The 14,410-nt window shown below is 40.6% G+C and overlaps 1 protein-coding gene across 4 annotated transcripts in view; it reads right to left on the bottom strand.

Annotated features, from left to right (window-relative positions):
• GOLM1 (golgi membrane protein 1) overlaps positions 1-14,410 on the bottom strand; it is a 33,191-nt gene that overhangs the window by 10,714 nt on the left and 8,067 nt on the right. For all 4 annotated transcript variants that reach the window (XM_066988432.1, XM_066988434.1, XM_066988435.1 and 1 more), the window contains 4 exons: positions 13,972-14,151; positions 4,767-4,821; positions 2,854-2,956; positions 295-433 (listed from right to left, as the gene is read on the bottom strand). In XM_066988432.1, the coding sequence (XP_066844533.1) occupies positions 295-433; positions 2,854-2,956; positions 4,767-4,821; positions 13,972-14,151 (477 nt within the window). The remainder of the gene's footprint in view (positions 1-294; positions 434-2,853; positions 2,957-4,766; positions 4,822-13,971; positions 14,152-14,410) is intronic.

Genomic DNA, 14,410 nt, shown 5'->3' with positions numbered 1-14,410 from the left:
TCAGCAGCACAAGTATTCTTGAAAGGGCTCCTCACCACTCTCATTAGTGGCTCTCGAGCTCTGCGCATCTCAGAGACAGTAATTTGGAGAATGGCAAGGTCTCCTGCAGCCTCTGCCTTGTTCTGTATCCAGATTCTCCCAATTTCACATAAATCAGAAACATTCAACAGATATGAATCAGAGCAGTACAAAACTTAACGAGATGAGCTAATGTTAGCTGAAGATGGCAGAAAGGAGGAGAACCACTTAACAATTACATAGAAAAAGATTTGTAAGAAACTACCTCCACCATACCTGGCCACTTTTTTTGGAATCTTCTGGGAAGTCTTTATTTTCTCTGACTTGTGATACATCACTGCCTTTTTTTGCGATTTCATTTATTCTTTCTTCACATTGTTCTTTTAATTCTTTCATCTGGTTGATGCACTGTGACCTGGAGAAAACATGAACAAGTGAGCAGTCATGAACTTCCATCCATATCCATAAAATAACTCTTATAAAATGTTGTTTTGTAACATTATTTATTCCATTCCTTTTGTTTATTTACTTTTTAAATCTTCTTAGTTCTATTACCTGTGCTTACATTTGAGAAGTCCATAGAAAAAAAAAAGATGTTAACCTATGTCCTAAAGACAAACTCAAGGTGCAGGTGGTCCAAGTTCCACTTTAAGAAATTAAATTGTTTTTGCTATACCAGCTTAACAAGCTGTACAGATTTTCTTGTCTTTGACTAATCAGTCCATTTCAGTTAAGTCAAAATCAGTTTTGATCCTTGAAAATCTTCTGTTATGATAACAGAAACACATATTTGGGTTTTAGTTACAAAGAGGAAACAGCAAAGTACTAGGTCAAATCAAAAGCAGATGCAAGCTGCTGCTAGCAAACTAAACACACCCTTTCTCAATATTCCACCAATGTGCAGTGCTGTAAGACAACAAAATGCTACAGAAAGGAGTTCTTCGGTAGCTATGGCGAGTTCCAAAAGGGATATTTCTTAAAGAAGACAGCGTTTAGTATTTTATATGTAATTTTAACAGTTAGACAGTGCTACCAGTGCCTCCTCTGTCATAACACTAAGGGACTGCTGCTTTCAGTTGTGTAGCCGACCACTCTCTCATGGTCATAGAAAATGAACATCTAAATATTATTCAGCAAAGCTAGTGAAGAAAGTGTAGCTTCTTGACTGAGAAAACAACTGCTTTTGTGGATTACCAAAGGGAGATTGCAGGAGACAGTGCACCCGCCTCAGGACTGAGAGAAGGCAGACAAGTTAGCGGCTTAGTTCCTGTTCATCTAATGGTGGGCCGAATTATCATTCCTGTCTCTGCACCTTCCCTGACCTATGCAAACCCATCTAAGTAGTACGGTTTCATCTCTCTAACTTGTTTATCCCTTCACCTTGAGCCTGCTGTGATCCTGGAGATGCCTCCTCCAGATCTGACCTTCTGCTAAACAAGATGTACTTGAAAATATTTCACAAGAGAGGGGCAATAAGCGTGCGTTTTCAGACACCAGGCTTTCTACATTTACTCTGTATCACATTCCTGCACGTGCTTATCAATCCAGTGGTTCAAGGATTTACCACTTATGTGGAGCACGACTATACAGCACGTACACTTACAGATACGTTTATTCTTGATGACCACAGCCTTCGAAGGAGGACATTAGAAAACAGATACTCTTCTCCAGCTAGCAAAAAACATCAACAAAGGTCCAGCAGTCCCAGCTATGTCACAGCTGTGGCGCACAATAAACTTCAAGGGGAAAAAATACCTTGATTGACATGTAAGTGCAACACAGCTTAATAAAAGGCTGGTACAAACTTAAATCTCCAACTTCCTTTTACTTTTATGTTAAAGTCCCAAATTATTAGAAATCCACCGATATATTCCATCTGGGTCATCACTACTAAATGAGTAACAACGTCTTAAAAAAAAAAAAAAGAAACATACTACATAACCAACTGACAATCAGTAAACATCCCAAATGTGGTAATACAAATCCTTAACTCTTAATTCAGGGAAATGAAGAACAAACAAAAAAATAATAATAAAAAAAAGGTATTTCAAGTTTTCAAGTTTGGCCTGCGAAATTCAGGTTTTTTGATTAACACGTTGAGCTTCTAGTCAGAATTCCTAAAAAATCTGGCTAAAATGTGACTGTTGGAAAAATACATATCACTAGAACAATATATGCCTGATGTAAATCCTTATGAGAACATACAAACACCAAATTTTGTTGGTTTTCTATATCAGCACACCAGAGGGGAGAATAGTAGTGAGGAGACAAGATTATTGAACAGAAAGAAACCATGAAAAATTCTTAGAAATAGCAAAAATACATGTTAGTATTACCAGAGATACTGGTATGTAGTCGTGTTCAGTTATCCATGCTTCACTATTCAATGAGAAATCTCAACTAAAAAACCATGACTATGTACAAAGTGCACTGCAGAACTGTAGCTCTATCAGAAATTTGCTGTGACCTCCACAACTCAGGGAGGTACAGCTTCTCAAAGGGTATTCCCGTGTCTTAGTCCTCAAACTTCAGCATTTAGCCTCTTTGTGTTGCCATTTCCCCCAGCTCTTAAATGAGAGTATTGCTATCCTTCTCTTCCTGCACTGGAAGGAATGTGAAGTGTGTGAGAAGTCTGTGCATACTGAGATGCTGGGCATTGCAAGGACTATATTCTTCTCCAAGATCGACCATAAGCAATTTTAGATGTGTCAGGTGCTGCTTTCATCTTAAAACTGCACATCTACTGACAGCGATACAGCTATCACAAGAATACTTAGGGTTATAACTGAATCACTTACAACTCCAGAAGCCATTATTTAGAAAGAGCATACTTACAGGTCATACGAGAACTTTCTCTGAAGGTTAGTCTGGTTCTTCTGAAACTGGTAAACATCCAGCTGTAGTTTTCCATATTCTGTCTGTAACTCTTTAAAGTGTTCTGATCGTAACAGGTTTAAAATATGTATTAAAATACACACACATATATACCCAGATATATTACAACATAAATATCACACAACAGATCTGTCAGTAAGTACACTAGTAAGTACACTAGCTCTATCCTCCTCTTACATTCATTACATTTTGTATACAGATGCACTGACAATCGCTAAACTGATTCATCAAAGATGCACTGGACTGGGCATGATTAGTCTTTCAGCTGCACATATGTGTCACACAGCTTGTGTTAATATTTTGACCTCCTTTTCTTCATTAGAAATACTCTTACATTAGGAAACTTGTTTGCACACCCTTGTTCTGCTAGATTTCAGCCCAAAAAGCATGCAGGTCTATGGAAGACTAATCAGAACATAGTATGAAATAGCTTTCATATTAATTAGCTATCAGAAGACCAAGTTTCCAACTCTTCCCTGAATAACATACATTTTACTATTAGATTCCTCTGGTTTTGAGGAATGTAAGATTCATCTTTTTTTTTTTTTAATGTTAGAAGAATCATCATCACGCTCTAGCATTATAAATACATTCTGATAGAAAGCTTTGTGAGAGGACATCAGAAGAACTGGCAATACATTTATTTGCCTGTTTATAGAACTTATGATGAGACATCTGAGGCATAAATTGCTAATAACATTTTGGGGCACAAACATGAACTGAAAGGAATTAGACTACATTTTCTCGTTTATTATATGAATTTGAAAATTCTCTTGGTGCTAAAACCTATGACCCAAACACCTCAGAGAGGAATGCAAACATATGCTACAAAAAGTGGAATGAAAAATATATAAACAATACGTACAGAAGCTAGTTGTACTTCATATCATTTTTACATCATTAGCAGTTAGGGGTCAGGAGTCCCACATTAAGCACTACATGGATAAATACAGATTGAGAGCGGCCCTGAGGAGAAGGACCTGGGGGTGTTGGTTGGTGAGAAGCTCAACGTGAGCCAGCAATGTGTGCTTGCAGCCCAGAAAGCCAACCGCATCCTGGGCTGCATCAAAAGCAGCATGGCCAGCAGGGTGAGGGAAGGGGATTGTCCCCCTCCGCTCTGCTCTCATGAGACCCCTCCTGGAGTACAGCATTCAGCTCTGGGGTCCCCCGCAGAAGAACGACGTGGACATGCTCGAGAAGGTCCAGAGGAGGGCCATGAGGATGATCAGAGGGCTGGAGCACCTCTCCTATGAAAACAGGCTGAGGGAGTTGGGGTTGTTCAGCCTGGAGAAGAGAAGGCTCCGGGGAGACCTTGTAGTGGCCTTCCAGTACCTAAAGGAGGCCTACAGAAAAGCTGGGGAGGGACTCTTCGTCAGGGTGTGGACTGATAGGACAAGGATTAATGGCTTTATACTTAAAGAGGGTTGATTTAGATTAGATATTCAAAATAAATTCTTTACTGAGAGGGTGGTGAAGCACTGGAACAGGTTTCCCAACAAAGTCGTGGATGCCCCATCCCTGGAGGTGTTCAAGGCCAGGTTGGACGGGGCTTTGAGGAAGCTGGTCTGGTGGGAGGTGTCCCTGCCCACTATTGGAATTGGTTGGAATTAGATGATCTTTAAGGTCCCTTCCAATCCAAACCATCCTATGCTTCTGTGAAATCCCTCTGGTGTTGAGGCGTATGCAGACTGACAGATCACTGAACAGGAAGTGTGTGGATGCAGGAGCGAAGTCACAGCAGCTCCTGCACCCTCCCCACAACTTGAAGGAAGGCAGCATTCCTAGAAGACACTGTAATAACACAAGCCTTAAAGACCAATATGAGAGTGATACAGGGAGGTATTATATCATACCTTTTAGACTCTGGATTAATCGTTCATTTGTTGTGATGTTGTTCATCAGCACTGCCTGGAAAGCACAAAACAGAAAACGATGTTTTAATTGCGAAGGGCCTGTGTTACCATTAAGGTTATAAACAACAACAACCAAAGCACTTAAAACAGGATTTTTAATTTGTGAGTGCTGAGTTACAGCCAAACACAAAAACTTTATTAGCTGCTCTAGAGATTTATTATTACAAACAACAAGCACTTATTTTAACCCAGATTTCCCAGTATACATACAGAAAAAACAGCTATCACTGCACAGATATCACAAACAAAAGTAGGAGGCATTTACAGAGACCACTGCTAAAATTGCTTGCTGCTTCATTCTGGTTTAATCTTATTCCATGAAAGAGAATACCTTGTAGTATAGCTTGCTGTTAACTCCTGCTCACCTGCACTCAGGAACACAAGCATGAGACAGAAAGCATAAGCGAACTCTGCAAATGCAACATGAAGCCTTTGCCTTGTATCACATTTCTAATTATCCACTCCTGCTTTGATAAGAAAGCACTGCATAATGTTGCTCCATTCCCTCACTTTGCACTTGCTCTCTCACTCTGAAGCAGTCAACATATGAACATGACTCGTCCCTTTTTCCCCTCACTCACCCTCTCCCAACACAAATACGAATGCCCCAAAACACCAGAATATTCACTGAACTAACATGAGCCTAAATGAAAATAATTCCTCTGAGCCAAATATCAACATAACTCATGCTCATATTTAACATTCAGAAAGCCTGGTCCAGGAGTCTTAAAGATGAGATCCACTGATCCTTCAGCAATGATCCAGTCTCAAGAGCGTATTTCTTATGTTTCATTGCAATTTTCTAGATCTGCAGTTTTCCCAGGACACCCCTATATTCTGCAGGGGTCTGAGGTCAGGATACATCAAGCCCACAGTTTCCCAAAGCTGCTGCTCAAGTACTGATGCATACCCATACCCACATCACTTCAAAGGAAAAAAGAAGTGCCTACATTCATTCTGTCTGCCCGTGTCATGCCAGTCAATGCTGCCAGTCAGTGCCTATTTTCTTGAAGACTACAGTAACAAGTACTAACTGATGAGGAGAAGGAAAGTGTTCAATCAATCCAAATGAGACTACACAGCAGAGGCGTGGATTTGTCTTTTGTCTACCCTTTAAGAAGTCCCAAATCAAAGAAGTGGCCATTCATGTCCTGATGAAGAGGCAGATATTTTCAACCCAACAAAAGAAATATTCCTACACCATTCTATACATACAGTCAGACCATGAGCTTATTGTTCATGGTGTTATGAACAAACATGAACATTTGTGAAAGCTCAAAAGCAAAGGTTTTACTCCTTTGTTAAAAAGAAAAGAAATAGCAATGACATGAAAAACAGCACATACCTAGGATTACCTCCTACCTATCTGTCGTCTCCTTTCTTATAGGACAAGATAAAATAGGCTCTGGATTTGTTTTCACTGGTTTACTGGAGAAACTGTTAGTTTGACATGGCCATTTTATGTTCAGACAGATTTTTGTTTGTTTGTTCTTTAATGAAACCCCCAAATACCAGAAACGTTTCTTTCATTTTGACAGTGAAGAAGACAAGAGTTAAATGTTTTGTACCTTAGAACAGCAATAACTGTGATTAGCTGATGTGCAGAAAAGCCAAAAAGTCTCCTTGAAACATTAAGAAATAAACACGTATCTTACTTGTTTGGACTGCATAAATCCAAATCAAATAAAACTTCCTTTTGACAATGCCACACCTACCTTCCTGAATTTGAGGGTAAGAGTACAGTAAGAAATCATGGAAATCTATTCACCTGTTTAACTTGAGCAGAAATGCTGTTTAATAATTTACAGGGCAGTGTTTCAACTGCCAGTTTTCTATCTGACTGTATCAATAGCTTCAGGCTTTCCATTCTTCCTCCTGGCATGCAAACACCAGCTAATCTTTGCTTCATATCTGTGAATTAGGCAGATACTATTTTATTTTTCAAAATGCAGAGTAACAGTCAGCAAACACAAGCCTAAACTCAGAGCTAGGAAAAAAAAAATTACATTTTAAATCTCGTTGAGCCCACAGAACAATACCTATAATCCCTAGCAGTGATTATTCAGCTCAGGATACTCGGTATTTTGCCATATCAGAGTCTGATCTCTGACTGTGGGAGTAACTCTGTTAGACAGAACCAGCTTGTTGTACTTGCACGCATGCCTTCCACAGAAGACCTTGCGACTATCAGACAGGAAAGGTCAGTCTCCGGCTTGGGGGTCCCGATGGTGGACAGCAGGCCCTCAGAAACCAAATGGAAAGCCATGCTGCCATCAGCAAATAACGGAAAAATCTTGCTACAGCTGGACAGCAAATGTTTTAACGACAGCTGAGAGAGATATTTTTTATTTACCAAAGAACATGTCTACATAAGTCATATTCTACTAAAGAAGCACAAACGTTAAAGGTATTGTTAGTTAAAAAAAATAGAAACGTACAGAAACGCATGCGTGGAAGCACTGAGATAAACTATCTCAAAGCGTATGTTTTGAGCACATGCTCTGAACTACACATAAGCATTTCATCAGATTAATGCCTTACACAGCAGTTGCAATAAACACACTCCTGGGAGGCATACTACACTAGCTCCTTCAGCAGTGGCTGTATATGGCTTTTTATACCATCATAAACAAGCTAGCCCCAGCACCCTGAACCAATGTATGTGTTTTCCAACAGTAACCGAACTTAGCATATCCAGGCACATAATGAGATTCCTGATGGAAAAAAGAATAAAACAGCAAAGTAGCTGAGAAGAGTAAATATTTGTTTCAGAACTAAAACCAGTGAAAAGGGGCTTTGCACTCACAAGGAGAAAAAGGTCAGACACAGCGTCAGTGATCTTAAGCTGCACATACTCTACATTTCCACTTTCGGGGTGCCTATGGTTCAGCCAGTCCCAGCCCACCCATTTTTTCTTCACCATATTGAAACACAATTTAAAATGAGATACTCTCTAGATATATGCTGTACGAGTTACGAGTAAGCAGACTGATTTCTCTCGCTAATTCAGAAACGCCACACAGCAGCAAGTAAAGCGGGGGGCAAGACAGTGCCTGCTTTCCTTAAAACTTTCCAGAACTAGAAGATATGACACTGCTTCTTTCAAAAACAGAAACAAAACATACATTGGTGCCTCTTCACAGCAGGCTTTTCTTCCCTCTTCCCCCTGTCCACCGTCACTCTGTTTCAGTAGAGTCCACTCTCAGCACACCACCAGGTACTTTGCCTCAGAATGCTGCACTGGGAATTGAGATTTTCCCAAAGGGAAGGATGAGAACAGCTGTGGCCAGTGTTAAATGAGTAACAGTGACGTGTTTCTCACCCACAGCACACAAAGCTTGCTGCTCTTCCTCAGTAAAACAAGATATGGGATGGGGAAGCATCACAGAAATCCACAGAAAAAGAAAATTGCAAAAGTATGTTCTAAGGGTTAAAACTAAAAACAGGTTACGTGTGTTGTTCTGTTGCTACACTCTCCAAAAAGACTACTGTGGGTGTGTACCTCTCAGAAACTACAAGTCCTGAAAAGCAACCATACTGGATTGGATATCGTTCTGCTTTAGAAAATTGTTTATGGATTACAAACAGCCCTTTTGCACTCCCGATTTCTTATTTGTTGTTACTGAGAGCTCACGTAAGCTCTCTTGATCTCTTCACTCTATTTTTGTATGGATTTCCAGAATCCATTGGGTAAATCTACATGAATCCTCAAAAGTTCAAACAGATTTTTTTGAAAGCAGACTGGTTACAGAAATGTTTTAGACATACTCAGACGTAGGAAAAGAATTATGACAGCAATTACCCAGGATTACATTGCCTCAACGAATGGTGAGCCCATGGGGTATTTCAGGCTCCAACAATCTCCTACCTTCTGTGCCTTTGCTCTTGAAGTAGCACAGGGGCAATGTAACCAGAAAAGCAGGCAGATGTAATTCTCAGTGGCTGTCACGTTGCCTCTAACAATGACTTTAACTTGCAGAGTATCTTACTGGTGTAGAAGTCTGGAACAAAACTAACTCAGTGGCTTAATTATCCTTGTCATATTATCAGCATATTACTACATCCTTATCCATATAATCAGCAGAGTAATAAGATGCAGTGACCAGAGACGAACTGCAATTAATCTGGGTCTCAAATCTTATCTGAGAGTTGCTTTTGTGAGAAGTCCAGATTGCGAAGGTTTGCCCCTGTACAGATTTTTTTCTACATCCAGATGCCCTATAAATTCTCCCTGAAAAATAGCAGGTTTTTTTTTTTGAGATATACCATTCACTTCTACACATCTGCACTTTCACTGTTCTTATTTAAGAACAACTATGAAAATTAAAACAAAATCCTGTTTATCATTCAAACATCTGTCTAGTTACATTTAGACAGTTTGTATTACTTGGAAAGAGAGCTGAGTGACTCGGGGTTTGGACTTGCATTCATCCCTCCTGGAAAAGGTAAATACCTACTGTTAATCCCCAGGGAGGGGAATAAAGTTCAGTTCAAGGACTGAGGTTTGTATAACCAGGAAGGGTGAATTTATTACTTGTCCCTCAGGAATCCATGGAGACAAAAACAAGGATATGCATTTGTGTGTGTATACAAATATATATGTATGCACATGTGCATATACAACACATGTTTATACATACGTATATACAGATAAACACACGAAAAAGCTCAGAAATAGTCTTTTTATATATTCTGCATCCTGTTGTTAAATAAACACTGATGCTGAAGAGCTTCTTCAGATTAAGGTCCTTAGCAAGGAGAAGGACGCTTTCCTTCTCTTCCACCACCATTGCCACATCAGGGGTGCTTCTAATTTATGGTGGATGAATCCTTGCCAACTTGGTTGATAACATCTTTTGACAAATATAGTTTTCCAGTAAAGCACTTCTCCCTACTCTTGAGTTGCAGAATTGGAAAACAAACAATATCTGTGTGGAATGTTTGCTCATGTGTCACAACAAGAGCAAATTCTAAACTTGCCCTGAAGTGGTGCACGGACACATACATGCTCGTTCTAGCACTTCACCTCCTGAGACTTTCCAGTCATGAAAAGAAAAAGAGAGGAAATAAGTCCATTGCATCACTTTTATCTAATGTTTTCTACAGTGACATCTCCTCAGTTTTCAACAGCAAACTTTACAGATTATTCCAAGCAGGTTGATAGAAATACAGTTGAGAATTAGAGGCCAAGCCAACAAAGGAAACCTCATGATAGGTGTTTACTACCGCCTGATCAAGAGGAGAACACTGATGAATTGCTCTTTCCTGAACTACAGGAAGCATTATGCTTACAGGTCCTGGTCCTGCTGGGGAACATCAACCAACCTGACACCCGCTGGAAAAGCAGGACAGCAGAGGTCTCCCAGAGGACAGTTTCTTAATCCAGGTTACAGAGGAACCAGAGGAATAGCTTTACTGGACCTGCTGCTCACTAACACAGATAATATAATTGGGAGGGGGAGTCAGGGAGAGGTCAGGATAGGTGGCAGCCTGGGTTGCAGCGCTTATGCCCTGACAGACTTCATGATCTCAAAGAACATGGGCTGGGCAAAGACCAAAGTTAAGACCTTTAACTTTAGGAAAAAAAACTTCACCTGTTTAAGGAAATGGTGAATGCAATCCCGTGGGAAACTGCCGTTAGGGTCACTGAAGCAGAAAAGTGTTGGCAGCTCTTCAAGGATATTTTTCTTCAAGCACAAGAGTTCTTGATCCCCAGGTGCAAGAAATTAGGCAAGGAAGGCATGAGACCAGCATGGCTGCATAAACACCTCCTGGCTGAACTGAAGAGCAAGAAGGAAATGCATAGGCACTGGAAACAGGAACACACACCTTGGGAACAATATAGGAAAGCTGCCCGAGCATGCAGAGATGTGATTAGGAAAGCCAAGGCACAGATGGAACTGAACCTGGTGAGCAATGTGAAAAATAACCAGAAGGGCTTCTACAGGTACATTGGTCAAAAAAGGAGGAACAAAGAAAAAGAACCCTCTCTGACAAGTCAGAAGATCTAGCGATGACAGACATGGAAAAAGCTGAAGTACTCAACAATTTTTTGCCTCTGTTTTCACTAGTGATCAATCTTCTCAAATCTCCCAGGTCCCCGGATCTCAAGACAGCACTTGGGTGAAGTTCCTCCCCTCATAGGAGAAGACCGGGTTGGAGACCATCTGAGGGATCTGAATGTGCCCAAGTCCATGGAACTTGACGAGGTGCTTTCCAAGGTACAGAAGAACTGGAGGACCTAATTGCCAAGCCACTGCCTATCATATCTGAGAAGTTGTGGCAGTCGGGTAAAGTTCCCAGTGACTGGGAAAAAAAAAAAAAAAAAGAAGAAATATCACCCCTATTTTTAAGAAGGGTAAAAAGACCCTGCAAACTACCGACCAGTTAGCCACACTTCAATTCCCAGCAAGATCATGGAGCAGATCCTGCTAGAAACCATGTGGAACTGTGTTGAGGCCCAACTGGTTGACTAAAAAGAGCCAAACCAGTTGCACCAAGAGCAAATCATACCTAACTAACCTGGTGTGCTCCTACAGCGGAAGAATTGCATCAGTGGAAAAGGGACAAGTAACTAATGTCACCTACCTAGATTCTGCAAAGCCTTTGACACAGTGTCCCATAATATTCTTATCTCTGAACTAGAAAGGTGCGGATTTGGCAGATGATCTACAGTGCGGATAAGGAATTTGCTGACAGCTGCATCCAAAGTGCAGTAAATGCCTCGAAGTCCATATGGAAACCAGTAACAAGTGGTGTTACTCAAGGTGCTGATATTAACATCTTCATTAATAATATAGATGATGATGGGTTGGAGTGCATCCTCAGCAAGTATGTGGATGACACCAAGCTGCGTGGTGTAATTGATACACCAGAGGGAAAGGATACCACCCAGAGGGATCTTGACAGGCTGGAAAAATGTGCTCAGGTGGTCCTCATGAAGTAAACCATGGACACGTGCAAGGTCCTCCACCTGTGTCAGAGCAATCCCCAGTATTGATACAGATTTGGTGCTGATTTGATTCAGAGCAGCACTGCAGAGAAGGACTTGGGGATACTGGTGGATGAAAAAATGTGCATGAGCTGACTGTGCATTTGCAGCCCAGGAAGGCAATCGTATCCTGAGCTGCATAAACAGAAGTGCTACCAGCACGTCAAGGGAGGTGATTCTCTCCCTCTACTCCAACCCTGTGATTTCCCAGCTGCAGTACTACATTCAGCTCTGTTCAAAGACAGGGTGGATGGGCCTTTGGGTAACCAGATCTATTATAAGCTCTGCTCCTGGCTGCACTAGATGATCTTTAGGGGTCCCTTCCAACCCAGACCACACTATGACTCTATTCACTCGAATGCTGTCTGAATATCCTGGAATACCTTTTTAATATGCACATACATTAAAAAATAAACCAAAAACATACCTCACTTTTTTAAAAACGTACCAAAAGATTGAACTCAAATGGAAGACAGAAATTATCAAAGAAAACTGTTCATCTCAAAAGTGGTAAAAATAATTGGTTTATTAATTCTTTGAAGACCTTGGATAAAAATGATTTCAAAATAATTTAAAAATATATGCCATTGATTTGCATATTAATAGCATGCTTCCACCCTCATTTTCATTCAGTTTTTCTTTTTCTACAACTTTCAGAGATTCTTCTAGTCAATTTTTGTTTGCTTGTCACATGTTTTGAAAAGCAAATTGCCATCTAACAGTGAACCATTCACCTGAACAGTACCTATTACCATCACCAGTTATATCTGTTTAGTCTGCTGAAAACTACAGTCCTGGAAAGTTGATCTATAAACTCTGGCCATGAGACTCTACAGGAGAAGTAATAAACACGGAATGACTACTCTCAGATAAATACTCCTGGCAACAGTGAGAAAGTTATATTAATGGTTTACTGACACATCTGAGGCAGTGTCTGTAACACAAAGAAAATACAAAATAAAATGGTTAGTGGTAATCATACATACTGTTATTTAAGTATGTATGTTTACATTCTTCACAAAGGACTTTCATGCCTCTTGCAACACTGCACTGTCAAGAGCATCAACACTAAAGGCTGTTCTAACCCTTCTAGTGTCTCTCACTTTTATTATATTTTGTAGGCTGAAGATGCCACAAAATTTGCAATGCATTTAGAAATAAACATCAACCATTATGCCTACTGAGGAAGTAAATACGAATGTATCTGTTGGTACAGTTTCTTGTTTTCCTCGAGTTTTAAAACATTAGTGTACAGGAAATGGCCAGAGGCCAACCCAATGTAGCTCTATTGACGGCTTAGGAAGACAGTAGAGGTATTATTCTGAAGTGCTATCACTTGCAGTTTTAATACTTCATATTCAAAAAGCTGATGAAGTGCAGCAGTAAAAAAAAATATATAGAGATAGATTTTGTCTTATTCTGTATGTTTCTTTCTTTTTCTTCCCCACAATGTATTTCTGTTTTCTCCATTACAGTCTGCTGAAGAAGTCTACCACTCTGAGGGCTATAAATCACAATCGTAGAACGTTTGGGTTGGAGGGGACATTAAAGACCATCCAATTCCAACCCCCTACCATGGGCAGGGACACTTCCCACCAGACCAGGCTGCCCAAAGCCCTACTCAGCCTGGCCTTGAACACCTCCAGGGATGTGGCATCCACAGCTTCTCTGGGCAACCTGTGCCACTGCCTCACCACCCTCTGAGTGAAGAATTTCCTCCTAACTCTTTTTTAGGCTAGGCACCGGGGAGAGGTTCTTCACTGAGAGGGTGAACTGCTTCACTAACAGGCTTCCCAGGGAAGCAGTCACTGCACCAAGCCTGTTGGAGTTTAAGAAGCATTTGTACTGTGCTCTTAGTCATATGGTCTGAATTTTTGGATAGACCTGCATGCTGCCAGGAGTTGGACTCGATGATCCTTATGGGTCCCTTCCAACTTGGGATATTCTATAGTTCTACGATTAGTTTAAAACCATTCATAATATGGATTCAACGTCCATTTTCTAAACATTATGATAATTTATGTTAAACATTTTGCCACACAAATGTTGACCATACCCCTATTAGCTTGCACATTTGAGCAACCTTACAGTGTTGCAGAGAGCATGATGGTAAATCACAGTCTCATTGTAAAGTGTAGCTAGAACAGGGCCTACCTTCTCTTCCTGATGTGCTCTGTTGACATTTTCCATCTGGAAGCTATGCAAGGACTGGATTTGATCAATCTGCTCTCGCTGCTTCTCCAGCTCTCCCTGGAATTCATTCTTTTTGAGCTCCACAGCGCCTCTCTCCGCTGCTGCTCTGCGGACTTTGCTTTCCAAACCTATGATCCGACTCTGGGGAAGAGCACATTAGCAAAAGACAAAGAGAAATGTTTCCCCACTGAGACTGTTTTAAGAGGGTCATGCTTTCAAACTTCACATTGGCAGAACTGGAATATGTAACAAGTAAACCCAATTTCCTTTTTACTGGGCTTTTCTTCTATTCTTTCATAGAATACCTAACTTCAGAGAATACAACAGACAAACAATACTAATCTCATCAAAATATTTCCTCAGTTGGTGATATCTGTCAGCCACCTGTAAGCATACACAC

This window comes from Anser cygnoides, chromosome Z (genome assembly GCF_040182565.1).
Source record: "Anser cygnoides isolate HZ-2024a breed goose chromosome Z, Taihu_goose_T2T_genome, whole genome shotgun sequence".
Lineage (NCBI taxonomy): Eukaryota > Metazoa > Chordata > Aves > Anseriformes > Anatidae > Anser > Anser cygnoides.
This window is presented reverse-complemented; position numbering and strand designations above follow the sequence as displayed.